The sequence below is a fragment of the Abrus precatorius genome, unplaced genomic scaffold (genome assembly GCF_003935025.1).
Source record: "Abrus precatorius isolate BTA unplaced genomic scaffold, Abrus_2018 Scaffold2, whole genome shotgun sequence".
Lineage (NCBI taxonomy): Eukaryota > Viridiplantae > Streptophyta > Magnoliopsida > Fabales > Fabaceae > Abrus > Abrus precatorius.
In genome coordinates this window covers 17,464,630-17,487,261 of record NW_020874362.1, presented here as the reverse complement: position 1 = coordinate 17,487,261, position 22,632 = coordinate 17,464,630, and the positions used below count along the sequence as shown (strand labels likewise).

At 32.6% G+C, this 22,632-nt stretch overlaps 1 protein-coding gene across 1 annotated transcript; it reads left to right on the top strand.

The window, feature by feature from the left end:
- Positions 1-20,220: 20,220 nt before the first annotated feature.
- LOC113860086 (protein TORNADO 2-like) lies at positions 20,221-22,184 on the top strand. The gene is made up of 2 exons (XM_027492710.1): positions 20,221-20,718; positions 21,873-22,184. The coding sequence occupies exons 1-2, from the start codon at positions 20,221-20,223 to the stop codon at positions 22,182-22,184; spliced, it is 810 nt and encodes a 269-aa protein (XP_027348511.1).
- The last annotated feature ends 448 nt before the right edge of the window (positions 22,185-22,632 follow it).

Genomic DNA, 22,632 nt, shown 5'->3' with positions numbered 1-22,632 from the left:
CTCCACTGTCTCTTCTCCATGCATCATATCTCCTATGGGAAACTTTAGAATATGACTCTCCTATTTCACTTTGCATATATTCTCTCCCTTGATCCCAACAGTTAGGACTAATTACCCTCTTCGTAAAGAAAATTTCCAATATTAAACTAACTCCTTGAAGGGAAGCCTCCTTTAATAACTACAAATGAAACCTTAAATTACACGACAACTAGGACCTTTACTCATTTGGTAACCTAATTGTATCGCTAGTCCATTGACATTATGATATATTCATGATGGAATAAAGGTGAAGTGAAAAAAACAGGGTATGTGTGTTTTAAAGCCTGCAGTCAATTATAGTTGTCCGATCTGCACTTCATTTGCTGGTCTGTCCATGTTGTGGTCACTGTGCAGTGGAATGCGACCTTATCTTGTTATTTCTGAGTCTTTAATGAATGCACTACAATTTTTTAGCTCTTTATTATTGAGGACACATCACACCTTATGTATGTAGTTCCAGATCAATAGATATTCTCCTAACACATTGCGTAATGATTTTCTTTGATAAATGAAGAAGCATAACTTCTGATAACTAGCAGAGTATTTCATAAGAATTAATTGAAACTAAATGAATATATAGGTTTGACATCATTTTGATTTAATTAAGTAGAAACGTTGTTTCTTCAAATGGAAGTTCCGACTACCTGCGGGAAAACTGCCCGACTGGAAACAAAGACTTTTTGAAAAAGAAAAAAGTTTTTATTAAAATAATACAAAAATAAAACTATTTATCTATTAGGAGTAATTTTTGTAAAATCAGCTTAGAAGTATTGTCTTTCATAGAAATCATACTAATTTTTAAAAATAAAATAATATCATTCATTGCACGAATAATACACACTCCATACTTAACATGGGTATCGTAAAAATATATTAAAATCCATAATACAAATACATTATTGTATATTTTAATAAACATTAGGTTTTTTTTAATCAGTACATTAATCGCACTTTCATATGATTTTTGATCGAGCTAAGACTGACATTATTAACATTAAAGATGTGCCGTCCTAGTGCTAGGACTCCAAATATCGTTCAACGAACTTAGCAACACAATCATAAGCACAAAAGCCAAGAAATTCTTGATTTAATTCCTTTTTAATTTTTAATAAATTTGATAGTTTTGGTTTGGATGCCACCAACTGAAAGGAGGACCCTCAAATCTCAATTCCATGTCCTTTCAGTATTCCTTCCTTTTCTCCGTGAATATATCATATCATCCTTAGTGTGATGTTAAAAACTACATTTGACAGATAAAATAATTTTTTATAAATAATTTAAAAATATAAATTGATCAGAGTAGGTCTCAATCATTAAAGTGAACTCTTTTACCTAGCCGTTGAAAATGAAATAATTAATATATTTGCATACTAATCCTAAAAATATTAATTAGGCTGAATTCCTTATCATGCAGATTATAATAAGTTCAGCATTAATGTTTCAGCACAGAAATAATCAAGGTCAAGTTATCTGCACTAGATTCCATAAAAAAAAGAAATTATATGCACTAGCTTTATTTCAGGGAAGAATTAAGTTCACAATCAATCAACTTTTTTCCGGTAATTTTGCTGTCAAGAATAGTAAATAAGTGTGAAAATTCTTGTATTAATAGTGTGTAAACACGTAAAAGTATGCACTCACGTTCCCATATAAATTCCACACCTTCACGACGACGGCTATCATTTGCACTTGGCAAAACATTGATTATGCAAGAAAACCCTCAGATTGCATAAGGTGTTGGTAAAGCCCACAACAAAACATCATTTCAAGGTGACACCATTCCGAGGTGTTACCTCCTCGCTTTATTGGCATCACACCAAGAGAAAATACCTCAATCTCATTTGAATATTAGGGTAGGGGTTATTTAATATAAAGTAAGGAAATTATTTTTATATTTTTAATAAATATATATTTTCATAAAAATGTATAATTTAGATTAATATATATAATTTAAAATTAATTCTATTTAATTTAAAACTAAACGTGAAATATCGTAATTTACTTCCTTGTTTCATAAGAAATTAACCAATATTTTAACCCTAGACCATTGTGAAACCGTAAATGGTCTGGATGCAGCATTAGCTTCCACAGGGGTACTCTGATTCCTTACCTTGATATTCATCGACGCATTCGTCCTTTTGACCAAGCAAAATGTAACCAAAATATAAAATAAGTACGTAATTCCATCTGCTAAAGACAGGTTCAGTATCGACGTGCTCAAGACAGAGTTCGACCTATATATGTTTCTAAGATAAGATTAATTGAACAGTAGAGTACCAATATAGGCGAGATTTCAGGGTTTTTTTTTTTTATTTGTATCGTGCTCATAAAAATGAGATTTAACAACAGTAATATTAAAGCATTTATGCAAATAAATGCCATCAAAATATTGAAATATTTCACGTTAAAACGCTTTCTTTGTGAAGCGTTATAATAAATAATAGTATTTACAGCGTTTGATAATTTTAAATGCTTTAAAAAAATTATAAGATTTATTACAATGTTTCAGTTGAGCAAATGATAAGTATAATAAATTTTATGTTTTACAGCGTTTGTGTTTAAACGCTATGATAAATGTTATTTTTTATAACGCTTCTACGTTTAAACGTTGTAATAAATGTTATCTACGGTGTTTCTGTATTCAAACGTTGCAAGAGTACTGGACATTTATAATTTTAACACACTTAATAGAAGATAAATCATGGAGGAAGAGTTTTTTTTTACTGACTATATTCATCAACTCACACACTTACTACAACATACAATACTTGGCTTTTTATAGGCAAATTTTTTTAAATAAAATAACATTTCTATTCTTAATTGCTAAGATATCTTCCTGCAAAGTTATTGGCCTTGATTGGTGCCATAGATAGCCTTTTCTTTTGACCACCAATTAATTTGTTGCAGATAATAATAGGTGGTGCCCACAATTCAACTTTAACCTCCAATTTTTTTCTTAATATGCAACATTGCAGGTGTAAGAAATTTTGATCAATTTAGTGCGGCTAGTAGCCACCCACAATTTTACAGCTTGATTTAAAATTTTCTGACATTGCCTCCCTTAAATCAAGTTGATATCATTCCAAGCATTTTCTTTAATTTATAAAATAACTCAACCTTCAACGGCTTCGTAAAAATATCTGTAATTTGATCTTCAGTAAAACAATACTCAATCACCACTTCTTTCTCAACTATCAATTCTCAAATTTTGTAAAATCGAATGTCTATGTGCTTGTATCGTCCATGAAATACTAGATTTTTACACAACGCAATTACTGACTTGTTGTCACAAAATATCACTGTAGGAGTATTTTGCTTCTGATGCATCATTTCAAGCATTCTTCTTAACCACACTGTCTGGGTTGCACAACTAGCTGCTGCCATGTATTTTGTTTCAGCTGTTGAAAAGGAAACAATAGGTTGTTTCTTTGAGGACTACGAAACTGCTCCTATTCCTAGATGAAATGTATACCCTAACGTGCTTTTTCTTGTTTCAACATCTCCTGCCCAATCACTATCTGTGTATCCAACCAGCTTTACATTAGAATTATTAGCATAAAAAATTCCTTCAGTCAAAGTACCTTTGATATATCTAAGGATTCTCTTTACTCTCTATAAATGACATGCACGTGGCTCCTCCATGAATCTGCTAAGCAATTCTACTCCAAACACAATATCTGGTCTAGCAGCAGTCAGATATTTGAGACTTCCAATTAAGCTCTCGTAGTATGTTGAATCAATTCTTCTTTCATCACTATCCTTTTTCAACTTCAATTTCTCTTCAGTAGGTGTTGAGATTGACTTTGAGTTCTCTGATAGTCATATTTTAGTACATCTTTCTCTCCATGTTTTTGGTTTAATTGTGCTTCATTAGTGCATTATTTTGATGTGTTAGTTTAGATTTGTATTAGTAAGTAATTTAGGATTTAAATATAAATCTTTCTTAATTCCTGCCATAATTTCTTATTTTGACACAGTTTCTTGCAAAGACCATATCTGGAGTTACACTACTCGAAATTGGACAAAATTGGTGTCCTTGGAAAGATAAGACAGAGATCTACATCTTCTCTGTTGGGAGAAAAGCCCAGTTCAAGCATCTTCAAGTCCAAAATTGCATCACAATGTTGCGGTCCTGCACTAAAATTTTCAGAATTTGATTGTATTGTTGATTTTACTTAGTTAGGGAGTTGGGTCTTAATTAAGCCCAACTATTATGTCTTTTACTTAGTTAGGTGTTTAGGAAACTCATTAGGGAGTTGGGCCTTAATTAAGCCCAATTATTTTATCTTTAAATAGAGGTTATGACTCTATGTACGAATCTTTGTTTTTTATTTTCCCGCAATTTTTTTAGAATTACAAGTCTTTATTTTAAATTCTTTCCTTTATTTTTGTCTCTCTACCTTCCATCTTTTCATATTTTCTGGTTTTGGCTGAAGCAAACATGATCATGAAGCAAGGCTAATCCATCAATCGGTTCAAGATTTCAAGAACAACATTGCGTTTGAGTTTCGGGTTAGGTTCTATCGAATTTGCGCTTTTCCTCCTCTTTTCTGATTAGGATAATTACGTTTTTCATGATATTGATTTTTCGTTTGCATTCTGATAACATACACCCAATCCACCGGTTAGCATGATATTGTCCGCTTTGGGGGTTAACCTTCACGGTTTTGTTTCTCCTAGATATGACACACTAGGAAAAGGCCTCATGCTAGAAGGAAGGACGCCACAACTATTAAAGACTGATAAGTCACTCCCTCCAACCGATGTGGGACTCATCATCCCCTCCCTCTTCGAGAGAGTCTGCCACGGACGCACTGATAAGGCACTTAAGCCGCCACAGATACGCCGATAAGGTCCACCGGCTCCGGCCCAGGCTCTGATACCAATTGATAACATACACCCAGTCCACCGGTTAGCATGATATTGTCCGCTTTGGGGGTTAACCCTCACGGTTTTGTTTCTCCCAGATATGACACACTAGGAAAAGGCCTCATGCTAGAAGGAAGGACGCCACAACTATTAAAGACTAATAAGTCACTCCCTTCAACCGATGTGGGACTCATTATCATTGATGAGAATCAAGGAAGGCGCATTGAAGACAAAGACTTGAAGGCATTGGAAGAGCTTCAAGGACCAATGACAAGGGTAAGGGCAAAAAGAATAAATGGAGACTTAGAAAAGATTGTTGCTGTCTTATTTGAAAGGGAGCTCAATTTAGAGTTAGAAAAGCCCAAGATAATCAATTACATATGCTTAGAGGATTTGAACTCTAACGAGTTTTATTAGGATTTAATTATTATGTTTAGTTTATTTATTTTAATATTAGTCATTACTTATTTTGAGTTTTTATTTAGGATAAAATCTTGTTATTTTATTTAGTTTATTTGAATTTAGGTTTGTTGGTACAAGAAGCTCATTAGGGTTTGCGTTAGTATTAGTTTACAAGCATTAGGCATATATAAGCTCTTGTAAACACACTTTTAATAAGTTTTGAATATAATTTGAGATTGAACACTCTTGTGAGAGCGTGTGACTCTAGGTTCTTGAGTGAGCCAATTTTCTTTGATCTTATCAAGAGACCAAAACTCTTGTGGCGATCGTTCCTTGGCTTATCAATCTTGTGATTGTGGCGCCATTTTCCATCTCTATTCTATTTTTACTTTTTATTAATTTTCTTCTTATTTCAATTCTTATTTGTGTCGTAATAATTCTGTTTTTATTGTATGAAATCCAATTCAAGATCGTTTAATTTGTGTCGGGCACTGATAAGGCACTTAAGCCGCCACAGATACACCGATAAGGTCCACCGGACCCGGCCCAGGCTCTAATACCAATTGATAACATACACCCAGTCCACCGGTTAGCATGATATTGTCCGCTTTGGGGGTTAACCCTCACGGTTTTGTTTCTCCCAGATATGACACACTAGGAAAATGCCTCATACTAGAAGGAAGGACGCCACAACTATTTAAAGACTGATAAGTCACTCCCCCAACCGATGTGGGACTCATCATCCCCTCTCTCTTCGAGAGAGTCTGCCACGGACGCACTGATAAGGCACTTAAGCCGCCACGGATACGTCGATAAGGTCCATCGGACCCGGCCCAAGCTCTGATACCAATTGATAACATACACCCAGTCCACCGGTTAGCATGATATTGTCCGCTTTGGGGGTTAACCCTCACGGTTTTGTTTCTCCCAGATATGACACACTAGGAAAATGCCTCATGCTAGAAGGAAGGACGCCACAACTATTTAAAGACTGATAAGTCACTCCCTCCAACCGATGTGGGACTCATCACATTCTAAACAGAGAATGAGAATTTCAAATTTGAAATAAATGAATTCACCTAATTCAATAAATCAATTGTTCTGAATTTTGTTAGAGCATTGGATTTGCGATTGCAGTTCTTGTTTTGATGAAATTCATAATCTAGATTTAGATTTTGGGTTATTAATGTCGTATTGAATTAGTGTTGATTGAAAATTCGTTGGAATTATATTCGTGTAACAATGAGAATTGCGTTGTAGTGATTGAGATCTTGATTTGGTTGAATTTCATATTTCGTTTCGCTATAATTATTCCTTGTTCTTTTCTTTTCTGTTGTTTACAATTTAATTCAAAACAATCCTTCTCTAAGCTAAATCTAAAATCACATGATGGAACCAGAAACAGAATGTATCTTATGTCCTTGTGAGATGACCTAGGTTTACTCCTTGTATTGCAAAATTTTTAAGAAAATCTAGTTTGTTTGATACCATTGCGATGTGGTTATCATTCTCCATCTTGAATTTTTTTCAAAATGTCTGCAGCATAATTCTTTTGAGAAATGAAAATTCCATCATTCTGCTGAACAACCTCAATGCCAAGAAAATATGACATTAGGCCCAAATCTGTCATCTCAAAACATTTAATCATGGCCTCCCTGAATTCTGCAATCATCTTTGGATTATTGCCAGTAAAAATCAGATCATCAACATAAAGGCACACAATAAGAATATTATCAAGGTCAACAGATTTGATATATAAAGTATGTTCGAAAAGGCATCTCTGAAAACCATTATGCACAAAGTAAGAATCAATCTTCTTATACCACGCCCTGGGTGCCTGCTTCAAGCCATACAATGCCTTCTTCAATCTATAGACTTTTTCTTCTTTTCCTTCAACTTCATATCCTACAGACTGCTCAACATATACTTCTTCTTTCAAAGTGTCATTCAGAAAAGCAGACTTAACATCCATTTGATGAATTTTCCAATTATTTTGAGCTGATAGAGAGATAAGCATACGAATTGTATCTAATCTTCCTACAGGAGCAAATACCTCAAAATAATTAATACCTGGCTTTTGTTTGTACCCTTTTGCTACTAATCTCGCTTTGAAGCGGTCAATTTCTCCACTGGGTTTGTACTTAGTTTTGTATACCCACTTTACTCCAATTGGCCTTTTGTCTACTGGTAAGTCTGTCAGCTCCCATGTTTTATTCTTCTTAATGGCTTGAATTTTTTCATCCATTGATTTTTTTCCAATTTATTTGAAGCTTCTTCAAATGTTACAGGCTCATAATTTGTAAATAAGGCAAAATTGATAATTTCTTCATCAGATGAGTCATTGTCATTTTCCACAACATAATCCTCCAATCTGGCTGGTAGTTTCCTTTGCCTCAGTGGTATGCTTGATGTTTTTGGCTCATCAGGTGTTGCATCTACATCACCATTCTCCTCTTCATAGTTTTCTGGAATTCCTGCAAGCTACTTTTGGGCTTTAGAAGACCAATCCCACATTCCTTCTTCATCAAAGGTCACGTTTCTGCCGATGATTACCTTTTTTGTCACTGGATTGTAAAGCTTGTACGCCTTTGAGTTGGTGCTGTAACCAATGAAGAGGCACTTCTCTCCTTTGTCATCAAGCTTCTTTCTAAGTTGATTTGGTACATGGGCATAAGTTATACACCAAAAAACTCTGAGATGTCGAATTGAGGGCTTCCTTCCATTTCAAGCTTCTTCTAGTGTTTTATCACATACACTCTTTGTTGGACACCTGTTCAAAATATACACTGCAATAGAAACTGCTTCTGCCCAAAATTCTCTAGGCATTTGTTTATCCTTCAGCATGCACCTCACTATATCCATAATTGTTCTGTTCTTCCTTTCTGCTACTCCATTTTGTTGAGGAGTATATCTGGTTGTCATTTGATGCTGAATTCGATGGTGGTCAAAGAAATATGCACAGGCAAGGTATTTTTGGCCTCTGTCTGTCCTCAGTGTTTTAATTTCGGAGCCACTTTTTTTCTCTACAAATGCCTTAAATGACTTAAAGGCATCACAAGCTTCTAATTTCTATTTCAAAAAATACACCCAAGCTTTTCTACTAAAGTTATCAAGGAAAGTAATGAAATACCTGCTACTGCCATGTGTTGGTATCTCAACCATGCATAAATCTGAATGCACAATCTCCAGTGGCTTTCTTGCTTTCCAGGACTTTCCAGTTGGAAAGGATTTTCTGTGCTTCTTTCCAATTTCACAAGTCTCACATACACTTTCAGAAATGTTTATAACAAGCAAACCAAGTACATATTCTTTTCTAGATAAATAATTTAATCCAGAAAAATGATAATCCCCAAAGCGCATGTGCCATAACCAATCATTATTTTGTATAATGGAACTCAAGCAAAGAATTTTGTAATGTTGAACCTTTAAAGGGAATAGGCGATTAGGAGTCATTTTTACCTTGCCAATAAATCTCCCATTTTTGTCAATCAACGTACAGTAGTTATCACGAATCTGCATATTATAGCCTTTCTCTGATAATTGTCCCATGCTCAACAAATTGTGATGAAGACTAGGGCATAGAAAAATCAGAGATGAAATTTTGAGAATCATCCTTCAATCTAATAGCAATTCGGCCTTTCTCCAAAATAGGAATATTTGAATTAATTCCAAATTTCACGGTAGATTTTACCGTTTCATCAAGTGAGGAAAATAATTCTTTTTTCCCATACATGTGGTTGCTGCAGCCTATATCTAAGTACTAGAAATTTTCATCGCCTGCAAAATTATTTGTTGTTAGAAGTAAAGTTTGGAGATTATCAAAACTCTCACCAGTATATTGATATTGGTTTTCTACCATATTTGCCTGTTGTTTATATCTACAATCTGCAACTCTGTGCCTGAGCTTTCCATAGTGATAGTAATTGAAATTTGTCCTTTTCTGGTAGGTGAAGTTGCCTCTTCCTCTTCCACGGTTGGTAGATTTAATGTTGTGTCCACCTTTTCCTTGATTAGGTGGGCAATAATTGTTGTTTGTCCGTTGTTGATTGAAGTTACACTAACCTCTTCCTCTGAAGTTTCCATGACTTCTACTTCTGAAATTTACACTTCTACCTTCACGACCTCTACTATCTTCATTTCAGTTGGATTTTACTACGTTGGTAAAATTCACTTGGCTCTTCAAGGCTTCTTCATTTATTTTTTCAGTTTTCTCCAAGATTCTGCTCACATGACTTTCAATACTACCTTGCAACTCTACAACCGTCATGTTGTCTATGTCGTGGGATTCAATTATTGTAGTTATTACATGATCAAATTTCATCAGTATTGTGAGTAGAATTTTCTCCACCACCTTGCTTTTAGGGATGTCATCTCCATATATTCTCATCTTATTGACAAGATATGTTACCCGTGAAAAATACTGTTCCACAGTTTATGAACTATGCATCTCATATCTTTCATATTCTCAACGCATGAATTGCAGTTTAGATTTCTGAGCTTTCTCTACTCCTTTGTATGACAGTTTCAAAATGTCTCACGCTTCTTTGGCTATTTTGGTATTTGCTATTTTGCTAAAATTGAATAATCTACACCTTGGTGAATTTGTGATAGAGCTAACTGGGCCTTTCTTTGAGCAGCATCCTCAGCTCCTTGTTGTAAGCCTGGTTCAATAAAGCTCCAAATATTGTGAGCTTTCAAATGGGTGGACATAAACAATGCCCAATAATTATAATATTGTTTCCCATCTAATTTGGGACCGGACCAAACAATATTGTAGTTTGTGGTAATCTTCCTCTCTCAAATAGACTCAAAAAAAATTGATAAAGTAAGAATTCCCTTGTTCCTCACACACTCAATATTTTTACTGACTCCCTCACAAACTCACAAAACCAATGCTAGATCTAGCCAGCTCTGATACCAATTGTAAAAGTATTGGACATTTATAATTTTAACACACTCAATAGAAGATAAATCACAGAGGAAGAGTTTTTTTTTACTGAATATATTCATCAACTCACACACTTGCTACAACATACAATACTTGGCCTTTTATAGGAAAAAAGTTCCAAATAAAATAACATTTCTATTCTTAATTGCTAAGATATCTTCCTGCAAAGTTGTTGGCCTTGATTAGCGCAATGGATAGCCTTTTCTTTTGACCACCGATTAATTTGGGGCAAATAATAGGCAGTGCCCACAATTCAACTTCAACCTCCAATTTTGTCTTAATATGCGACACTGCAGGTGTAAGAAATTTTGATTGTTTCAGTGCGGCTAGTAGGCACCCACAGTTTTATGGCTTGATTTAAAATATTCTGACAAACGCGTTAATAAAGTTATGAATTTTTTGTCTAGAATTTCAACCTTATAGCATATTAAATTCCTATCTCATTCATATTTTAACCCTTCTGCAAACTCTTATTTTTGTATTTGCAGTTGTGTGCAGGATTGGATGAAAAGAAGACAAATATTATAAATGCAAGAGACTTGTTTCTCTTTCTTTTCCTCTCTTTCTCTCTCTCATTTTTGTTTATTATGCAGCTCTTGTATTTGACTTTGCATTATGATGAGTTTTTGATAAGTTCTTGCCTTCTGTTGATGAATTTTATGGTGCATTGTGTTCTTAATATTGAGTTTATACTTTTCAAGCAATTGGAATTTCCAAGGTCTCATCCATTACTTATAAAAGTGTCGTTCCTATTATATTTTATGGTGGCATCTAAAACTCTAGTCACATTACATTGTTAAAAGCTTACATCGCATGTATTAAAGAGATGCACTTGTAAAACATGAAAAGCTCCAAAAGCATGAAGACAAAAATTATATTTTCACTTTCTTATGCTATTATCTCAAGTTATTATAGCACTTTTACAAAAAAAAAATGCTATGATATATTTTGTAGTATTTCTTTGACTAAGTATTCCAATTAAGCATGTTAATATAGCACTTTTGTTTAATAAGTTATAGTAGATAACGTTTTTACAATGCATTGTAAGCACTATAATATTTTCTTGCATACTATTAAATTAGGAGAAAGAGTGTTGCAAACTACTATAAAAACATAAACAAAAGTGTTGTGACATAACAATTTTAGTATAGTGATTATTAAAAGAACACTTAATAATTGAACATAATTTTTTTTATTAACAACTATTACACCTTGATAAAGATATTATATGGAAATATTATGTTTTGATTTTTACTATGATTTTAAGTCAAACACATTTTATAGTTGTGACTTTGTATTAGTTGTTATAGATTAGGCATATGTATTGTAGATTAACTTAAATCCAAATGAATAATTAATGAAATTTTAATTTAAACAAGTAAAAGTGTAAATCTAATTCATATAATCAATTATAAGGTATTTAGAGTTTATTACACTGTTTAGACTAACACTTAGACTTTGTTCAAAGAACTATTTTGTGAAAGTATCGAGTTAATTGATTACACATACTTTGTAATTAATTACAGTGATATTTTAAGAAAAAATATGTTACTCTGGTTTAATCAATTACCAGAGTTTCATAATTGATTATACACATTAAAAATTTATTTAAACAAAATCTATACTCTCTGGAACAATTGATTACTAGGATTTTGTAATCAATTATACATGTTAAAAATTCATTTAAACAAAATTTATACTTTCTGAAAAAATCAATTACAATAACATTTAATTAGTTACATGATTTTTTTGGGCAATATACATGCTACATTGAACACTAATCGTTACAAAGTTTGATAATTGATTAAAGTAGACTTGTGTTGTTAGTTTTAAATAGCTTATCTCTTCCAACTTAAAGTGTACGATTTTCACTTTGCTAAAATTTTTACGAAACATACTTTAAGAGAGAATCAAAGGGTTATTGCTATTCTAGAGAATAAGATTGTTAATGAGCAGGATCTAGTGATCATCCAATTGATTTTATGGAGAAAATTTGAAGGATTTCTCCACAAACAAAGGTGTCATTAATCCTTATCTTTGTTATTTTATTTTCTATTCATAACTAATATGAAAATGGTTCTTCCAAAGGTTTGAGTGTAACACCCTCAAGTGAGATGTGTTTCGCTCAAGTGAGACAGAGTCGTTTTGAACCAAGCTTTTTGAAGCATTTTTGCTCAAGTGAGATGAGTCTCGCTCAAGCGAGAGAGGATAACATTGCCACCATTGTCCTCTCGCCTAGGCGAGTAGCGATCTCTCTCAGGCAAGAAGAAATCTCGCCCAGGCAAGATAAATCACTCAAGCGAGGACTCACAGAAAAACCTAGGAACTCTCTAGAACCATTCTCACTCAGGCGAGAATATCAGAAAAAAGCTGAAAAACCATTATCTGGTTTTCTCGCTCAACCGAGAAGGAAAAATGATCTCGCTCAAGAGAGAACACGCGGGTTTGAAGGGTATTTAAGAGAGTTCACGTTGAGAAATTTCATTTATCACTAAAACCATCTTTTCCCTCTCTGATCTCTTTGTTCTCTGCTTCTTCCTTCTTAGAGAAAGCCTTCTCTAATCCTAAATTTGTCTCGGATCTAAGCCCAAACATCAATTTAACTTAAATCTAAGCAATTTTTCAAAGCCTAGCTCTTAAATCTCGTTCCTATTTCTCTATTTTCTCTTTTCATAATGGTATTGTAACGCCCAAAATTTTTGTAATATCAATTATTATTGATATATGTATATGTGTTTATATGTATGTGTAAATGTGAAAGATGTAGCTTAAAACAGGCTAAGTATGGATGCTGCTATAAGGCATTCTCACTGTAGCGAGAGGCCGTTGGGCGTGAGGCATGAAATGGTTCCTTTCTCACTGTAGCGAGAGGGCACTGGGAGAGAAGGATGAAACCATCGCCTTGTCGCTGTAGCGAAAAGTCTCTCGCTATAGCAACAAAGCTACAGTTTATGCTACATTTCTGGGTGCAGTCTCGTTGCAGCGAGACCCTTTCGCTGAAGTGAGATTCTGCAAAAACTAGAATGCAATTTTTTTTTAGTTTTTCGCTGTAGCGAGGAAGGGAGTCGTTGCAGCGAGGTCCCCTCGTTCCAAAGAGAATATCTCACTGTAGCGAGAGTGCTGCGACCAAAGGGGTTTTAAAAACGGGTTCAGGGATTGACATTTCATTTTCCTATTTCCCTTCCAAATCTCTTCGATTCTCACGACCCAAAACCCTATTCTACCAATTAAATTGCCTCCAAAGACATTCGGGAGGAGGATTGGAGGTTGAATCCGTATGGGGAATACTTAGAGGTGAGTTTTAATGGTTAGGTTTTCATTTTTCATCCCCTTTCTCTGTTTTCGTGATTTTCCTAGGTTCTCATGGAATTCTTCCGTGTATTTAGGACGAAATCCGTGTGAGGAGCACTTCTGTGGTTGAATTGGAGTGTGGGTCTTCAATCTAAGGTAAAAGAGGACTCTACCCTATCTCTTTGGGTTTGATTGTCGTGTATTTTGATGAATATTGCAATGTGAGTGAGATAGAGGGTAGGAAATATGTAATTGATGGAATTTGCTTTGTGTTGTGAGGTGTGATAGTATGTGAAAACCCATGATGGGTGATTATGTGGTGAGTATGGTAATACTTGATAAATGAGAAATGTAAATGTGAACTATTTTGAAAGTATTGTGTGAGTAAATAAGGGTAATATGTGTTGTGTAATGTGAATAAGTGTAGGCCGAGAGCCTTGTACAATGGTGAATATTGTGTGTGGTTGAAATGAATTATGTTGTAAATGCATGTGGGCACTTGTGCCGTATATTTGAATGAATATTATGAACAAGTGTGAGCCCAAGGGCCGTGTAAAATGAATGAATATAGGCTTTGTGCAATGTACTGTAAAACGAATGAGGGCCTAGTGTCGTGTATTATGCATGACTGTGGGCTTTATGTCATATACTGAGAATTAATATTGCAATGTGTGTGAATGGGGCATGATTAACGCTGGTATAACGTGTTGTGAATGGTTCAACGATACACTGGAAGTGTGAAAGATGAGAATGGTAGAAATACCTTGGAGAAGAGGGAGTGGTGGTGATACCGACAGTGGGGGCGAGTATAACACGAGCCACACACTCTCTTCCTGACTAGACCTTTGACCATTACCTTTGTTGAGCGACCTGTGATTGCCCACTTGGTATCCGTGAGGCGAGAGTAACCGGCAACCATTCATAGTGAAAATTTGTGATCACAGTGCTACCGTGAGTGTGGCTGGGGTGCAGTAAGCGGATGAGATTATTGTTTGTTAATTTTGTAAGTATAAACTGTTTGATGCCGTGAGTGCATCGGTGTTTGAATTAAATTGAATGGAGTAGTATTGTTGCTTGTGAATATATTTTATGAATTGTGTTAGAAATTATGTAAATAGGTGCAAGGTGACACTCTATGTTTGTTTGTGTAATGAGTAGTGTAGAGTACTCACCCTTACATTCATTTTTCAGGTAATCAAGATGATCAGTAACAGTCTCAGTGAAGGGGTGGATGGAACTGTTATAGGACTTAGAATATTCTTTTGCAATTGTTGTATTTGAATAGGTCCTGTATTAGTTATTTGATATAAACTTGTAACTTTTTCCCTATTTCAAAATATTTTATGAAACTTTTGTTTTTCTGAATTTGTGAAATTATTATTTATTTGAAATTAAATTTAAGGTGTTACAAGTACTTTACTCTGTAATATTAGGAAGAATTATGGTCTTTAGGTAGTGTCTCTGGTCAAGACGTGGACTTTCTCTCTCAAGCTCACAAAGAACTTAGTCTTAAAGACTTATTTCCAGTTAAGGGGAGTTGATCCTAAATCCTAACTATGATTTACATGTTTTTGGCTTAGAAATCTCAATTCTCTTGCTTAGGATAACAAACACATGATGTTTTTTTAAAAACAGTGTAAAAATAGATTTGTTGACATGTACAACCTATACGTATTTTTATTACTACTTGAATAAAGTTTCATAGCAAGAATCATAAAGAAAAAATCAATTTTTGAGTTCTACTACTTTAGTAGTAATTATTATGCATGAACAATTTTGGAGTTTGAATTATTATTGAGAATAATAAGTGTGCTAGGAAAAAGATTAAACCTCAGAATAGATTATTTTTATCAAGATCGAGAGAATGCAATCTCTGACAAATTAATTATGAAATGCATGACTGGTCTGAATTCGGATGTATCCGACCTTCGGCTCATTGTATTGAGTTGTATGATGAGGTGCTTCATTGTTTCATCAATATGTGCATGAATGAAATCTTTGACAGTTATGTAAAGTGGATGATGCATGATTGATTGATCTAGAATGATAACATGTATTAATAGTGAAAGATTCGATGAATAGATGCCTGATGTAAATGGTATGCATGAGAAATTTGATTGTTATATGAGATTGATGCAAATTGTTTAATTGTTTTGAATGATAAAAGATATTTATCTGATATGCGTAAATTGAATTAAGTCTGAATGCATGTACTTTGAACATGAGTCAATGAAATGAATAAGGTAAAAAAGACGAAGGAAACTTGATTGATAGTGAAAGTGATTAATAAGATTGATGTGAATTGCTGAGAAAGTGTAAAGTAAAAAAAAATGAAAGAAAATGTTATTAGTGGAAATTGATGAATAAAGAAATGCTGATAAAAGGTGTGGCATGTGAAAAATGTTGAGAAAGTGTAAGAAAAGGAAAAAAGGAGTAACTAATATATTTGTCACAAAAACACCGATTGGTACAATTATAATGTGTGTTGTAATACATTGACAGGTGAAATTATAACACATGTTGTAGTACATTGATTAGTGTGATTGTAACACCTGTATTAGAACAATATTGATTGATGCAAGCAACATGATTTTGGTGTACCACTATTGAGTTTCTGTCCAGATAGTTTAGAGATACACTAGGGTATAGAGTCCAGAGGCGATTGGTGTGCTAATAGCTTATGTATACATGATTGATAGCAAAAACATTCATAGGCCTCACATTCATTTCATGACCTAAACTCCTGACTATACTTTTGCTATAAATACCTAATAAAACACATGTTATATCCGTGTGTGGTTGCTGATAACAAATATCTATGCTAGCGTAAGTCCATCATAACTAAGAAGAGTATGTTGGCGGCGATTTAGAAGCTCGTGAGTATCTAGAGTACTCTTAGTTGGTGAATGATTCAAAAATTAAAATGAACAAAGTGGCATGAGCCTAGATATTGAATGATTGTATTGATTAAGTGAGAAACTAATTATGATGAATAAAGGATAAATAGAATTTAATTTGAGTCCCAAGTATCGTTGTCCTCAAGAATTAGTTCTATCAATTACCACTTCACAAATTAATAACTAGTTGAGCTAAATGAAATTTAGAGTATTTTGAGCATTTGCATACAAAAGCAATAAAGTGTAGAAATCAGAAAATCACAAAAAAAACAAAGTGATGAATTTGGTAATGAAATGATATGTAAATGAAATTAGGAATGATTTCACCTCTTTATCAATTGCAAAACTGAATGAGATCTGAACTCTAAGTTTCTTAATTGATTCGTGACCAATTTCACTCGATTAATCAAAGTTCAATTCCTTGACTCATTGATCCTAATATTCAATTAACTATCCTAATTCTTTAAGTATATCAATCAAACATTGCATTAGGCATTCGAAATTAAGAGATCACAAGATCACAAATTCTTATCCCTAAGATATCCATAATCTTGACATTCAATTTTGATTTGAGAAATTAACTCAACTTCCATTGATGAAAATCCTTTAGGTTCAATTCAATTAAATAACTAATCCAAGAATTGCATTAAAGATAGAATTAAATGTTCAATATAATCATGATTTTAAAATTTAGATCCACAATCAATTTACAATATCAAAATCAGATCCATCAATCCTTAACAAAAAGAAATCAGAACATGTTCTTAAAAGAAAGAGAAAGAAAGAATAGAAGAAGAGGAGCTATAGAATTTCTTCATAAATCCAATCTCCAGCCTAATTTCTCAAGGTCTAAACCTTGGAAGTCATTCCCAATCTCCCTCTCTAACTCTCCTAAGGTGTAGAAATGAAAAAATAAGAAAAGAATACAAAAGATATAAGTTTCTAGCTTTTTATAATTTTCTCGCCTTTTTTACGTGTTCACTTTGAACACTTAAAGTGAACACGTAGAAGGTCTTCTGGGACATTCATAGGCTGAAGTGATCACTATGAATGCTTAGAGTGAACACTTTATGTTGTTTTTTTCGCATTTTGGCATGTGTGTTTACACTTCAAATGCATAAAGTTAACATGCCTAACTCCTTTCCTGAATTCTGTCTTTAAAGTGTTCACTTTGAGTGTTCATAGTGTTTACACACAGATGAAATGTTTACTTTGAGTGTTCAAAGTGTTAACGTGTAAGCTTCTTTTGAATTTACACCTCTGAAGTGTTCACTTTGAACACTTAAAGTGTTTACATGCAGACTTCACTTGAATTTACACCTTTGGAGTATTCACTTTGAACACTTAAAGTGAACATTTTCACTCCATTTTGCTAAATTCACTCTAGAGTTGTCACTTTTTTCTATTTTCTCTTCTTAATCCTTATTCTTAAGACTCTTAGCTTGGAATCTCCAGTAAAACTAGTTCAATCAACACAATTACATCAGAACTCTATTAAATTCACACAATTTGTGTTACTAAAGACAAATATTAACTTTATTAAACATCGATATATTTTTATGCAGTTTTTACTTTCCAAATTATATTTTGCTATAAAAAAACAACCTAGAAACTACTTAAAAACCTAGTAAAATTTACATTCATCAATAATGCACGTATTATGACATACTACTCGACATAAAATATATGAAATGATATGAGTCTAATAAATGTTTGAAAGTACTGATTATATGATTCTTATCATGTTTGATCTGCTGTAAAATTTGTTAATACAATATATGAGTTAGCATTATCTTAGTGCATATTGTATTAGATAATAATTCTGTGTTACATGATTTATTTATAAAATAAAGGATTTGGTGGGGTAAGAATACTCACCCTTACTAATTATTTTCTAGGAAATAAAATTGAAGAATAAAGGAAGGTTTATTCGAACTAGAATTTTATTCTCAATTAGATTGCAAGGAAAAGTTATTCTAATAATGTTTAGATTAATTCAAGGACTATAATAATTTTTTATTAAGTTTAATTTTTTTTATTGACAAGAGTATGTAAATATTTTTAAGGTCAATTTGTTTTGAATTTGTGATACTTAGTTAAATTTTGTGTAATAAGTAATTCAAAGTATTTGTAATATTGATAGTTAGTTACTTTAATTATAGTTTACATTCTATTTTAGATTAAAAAAATTATCTTACTAAATGGTAGAGTTATTTATATCTCAAATTTATATGTATGCATCATGGAATTAAATAAATTGTTAAGATAAAAAAAATTTAGTTTGTGCTTTTTATAAAAAAAAATTTAAATTATTTATCTTAAAAGTTTTGGAATATCTCTGTATCTTCATAAATTCGGATTATAGAAACTTAAAATTTGATTTTCTTCAATTCTTAAACAATAAACTTTTATCTATTATGAATAAGAAATTTAGGATGTTACAAAATTTTTGCAAAATTTCCCATATTTTATAATATTTACAATTTAGTCCTTAGATTTTATATTAATTATAAAAGGATCCTTTTCTCCAATTTGGTAAGTCTCAAATTATCCAACATGTCTCCCATGAGTTCAGATTCTTTAGTTCATGTCTCAACATAGTTCAAATCATTCTCTTGGTCTTACCACACGTGTGGTCAAGTGTGGTAACTTGCTCCTTTAGGAAAGATATCTTAAATAGTAGTCACCTAATCTACAAGAAAAAATTTGAAACTTGCTCCTTTATTTTGAATTTGGGTTTATTTGACTTCACAATCTAAATATGAATTAAAGGTTTAGATGTTAGCTTTTAGTGCCACTAGAATATCTCTAATTGGATATTTGTGAACTAAGATATGAGCCAAACAATAGACGCTGATCAGGATCTATGTTTGCCTCCTTTCTTTTTAAGTTTAATCCCAATTCTAACTCTAAACGTTAAGGTTCAGCTTCTTATTTTTTCATAAGAGTTATAGGCTCATATCTTAACTTTTCTACAAAATAAGAATGACACTAAAACGAGGTCTATAATTCAATTTATAACTCAAATATAAAACAATAAGAGAATATCCATTATGTTAAAATAATTAAATTATGACCTAATCAAAATTTAAAAAGTAAAATTAATCCAAATCAATTCACTTATACATAAAAAAAAATTAATATATTAAATATGAAAGAATATATATATATATATATATATATATTTAATTCATCAAACTTTTTTTCTTCAAGTTAAATATGTACTTTGAAACATATTTATATATCTTTTAAATTATTACAAAGTATTATTGTAAATTTACATCTTTTAAAATAATATAACTGTGTAAATAACAAAATAGCATGTATGAAATAAAATATAAGTTCCATAAGAGAATATAGTTCAAACAGCTCTGGCTCCGCCCCTCTTCAGCAGAAATGTGAAATATGTTAGCTTAGATGCCAAGATCATCAGAACACGTGGATTCTTTCTTCGGATTTTTCCACTTCCCTTACACTCTCTCTCCCTTTGTACTACAATACAAGCTATTCCTTTTCTAAAGGTAGTGTGACCAGAATATCAAAAGCTGAATTTTAATTACAAGCTTTCAGTCATCCAAGGTAAGGAACAAATTCATGTGGGGTCAGTAAACATGACTCCTCTACATTAGTATCTAAAATCTCAAACACCTCTCTTTCTCTATTGTCCAACCCTCACTCCATTTCATTAATCACAAATCATTAATTTTCAAGAACAAACAAAACCAATAAACATTCCTCTAACCCAAGCCACATTCTTAATTAAATCCTACCCAAATGGCACTAAGCAACAATGTGATAGGAGGCATAAACTTCGTTGCTGTGCTCCTCTCAATCCCAATCATTGGTGCTGGGATCTGGCTAACAACAGAACCAGCCGATTCCTGTGTCAAAATTCTACAATGGCCTGTAATAATCTTAGGGGTCTTAATCTTTGTGGTGGCTTTAGCAGGGTTCATTGGGGCCTTTTGGAGAATCCCCTCGCTTCTCATATTCTACCTTATTGCCATGCTAGTGCTTATTGTGTTGCTGGCTAGCTTGGTGATTTTCACCTACGTTGTCACACTTAGAGGTCATGGGAACATTGAACCCAATAGATCATACTTGGAATATCGCATCGATGACTTCTCAATTTGGCTTCGTCGAAAAGTTAGAAGCTCCAACAAGTGGGATCACATTAGAAGCTGTCTTAGCTCAACAACTATGTGTTCTGAGTTGAATCAAAATTACCGAATGGCTCAGGATTTCTTTAATGCACACCTAAAACCCATTCAGGTAATTAAACCCAACTCGTTTTGTTTTCCCTCCAAATACCATAATAATTATATTAACCTTGCTTTTGACTGCTTCAGCTTAGTCTATAAGTGATACAATATATCATCCGCAAGGTTTTAATTACAGTTGCAGTTACGATTGCAATCATATTTGAACGATTACTGAAAATTTTGGACAAATTTGAATTGTGTGACCACACTTATGGTTAGAATATATTGAATCAAAGACCTTGCAAACAGTAAAGTAGCGACCTTAATTACGGTTTATATGAGTTAAATAGATGGTTAGTTATCGCTATTTTATTTGGGGTAACCAGAACAAAATCCTGTTATAAAAATATCAACTGATTACTTCCATAAACATCCCAAACTTGTCATTATAAATTTTTTTTCATACACCTATTTCAACTTCTCAAGAAAGCATGTATCTTAAGATTAATTTTGAAGTTTCCAATTGTTTTCTTTCGTAGCTGATAAAGATTATACATTCTCTTTAAACTCATCTTTGTTTGTTAAGCTCTCTTGCAACTTTTTTTTTATAAATTTTCTTGCTTAATAAAATAAAAAGATAAATAAATATATATTTTTTTAAAATTATATATCCTTTTTCTAACCATTCATTCAAAACTCTGCTGTTTTCATTAAAAACAAGATTTAGAGAACAAAAGATTTATTAAATGGGTAAACTTTTAAAAAAATTATAGGAGAAAAATCAATATAAAAAATGAGTAAATTTTTTTGTATAAATTAAAAATAATTTATGCTTCTTTATTTTTTTAAAATTCTTTTATTTAACTTTTCTAAAATTTAAGAAGATAAATATTTTATAATTTACAAAAAAAGTTTTATTCACTTTTTATATTGAATTTTTCCTCCTATAAAGGCTTTTATGAAATTTTATCTAAATTAGGGTAGTTAAAATTTATCTATAAAGAATTGATACAATTTTTAATCCAATATTTAAACCTTATGTAATCCTCCTACTAGCTAATGGAATAACTTAAACAAAGCCAACAACAAAAGTTTAAAGAGTTAATTAACTTAGATTCTTCAACCACGTGTGACCCTTTCATTTCTTGCCTCCGAGCATGTTATTCATATTTTCGCCTTTATTCCTTTGGTTTTATATTCCTTTTGTACATTGATCTGATGCAGTCAGGGTGCTGCAAGCCACCAACCAAATGTGGTTACACGTTTGTGAACCCAACCTACTGGATCAGCCCCATCAACATGGCAGAGGATGTGGACTGCATGCGATGGAGCAATGACCAAACACAACTTTGCTATAACTGTGACTCATGCAAGGCTGGTTTGTTGGCAACACTTAGGGTGGAGTGGAGGAGAGCCAATGTCATTTTGATCATTACTTTGGTTGCTTTAATTGTTGTGTATTTGATAGGGTGCTATGCCTTTAGGAATGCCAAAACTGAGGAGATCTTTCGCAAATACAAGCAAGGTTACACTTGACAAAGTTACATGACCAACATTTAACAGTGGCTGTTACTACTAAGTTAGATAACCCAGACTTTCTTGGTTCTTAATTTCTGTCTTGTGCTTTGTCTAATTCCTATTGGAATTAGGCACACGACGAAGCTACTTTTGATGTGATTTTAATGTTATTGAGGGCTGTGGGAAGGAAAAGGGATGTTTGGAATAAAAAGATCGACTTGTTTTCGAAGATTATGATAACAATCATGATTTTATTTTTCACTATTTCTGTTACCTATTTCTTTTAATTTGTCGTCACATATTATATATATATATATATCCATCACTTTTAAAAGTTTCAAACAACATTAATTATGTTCAATAAATTACATGCTTATCTTAACATAAAGATAAGTAATTAATAAAAAAAATAAAAAATTATAACAGAAATCAAATAATAATTTTAATAAATATATATTTAATATTC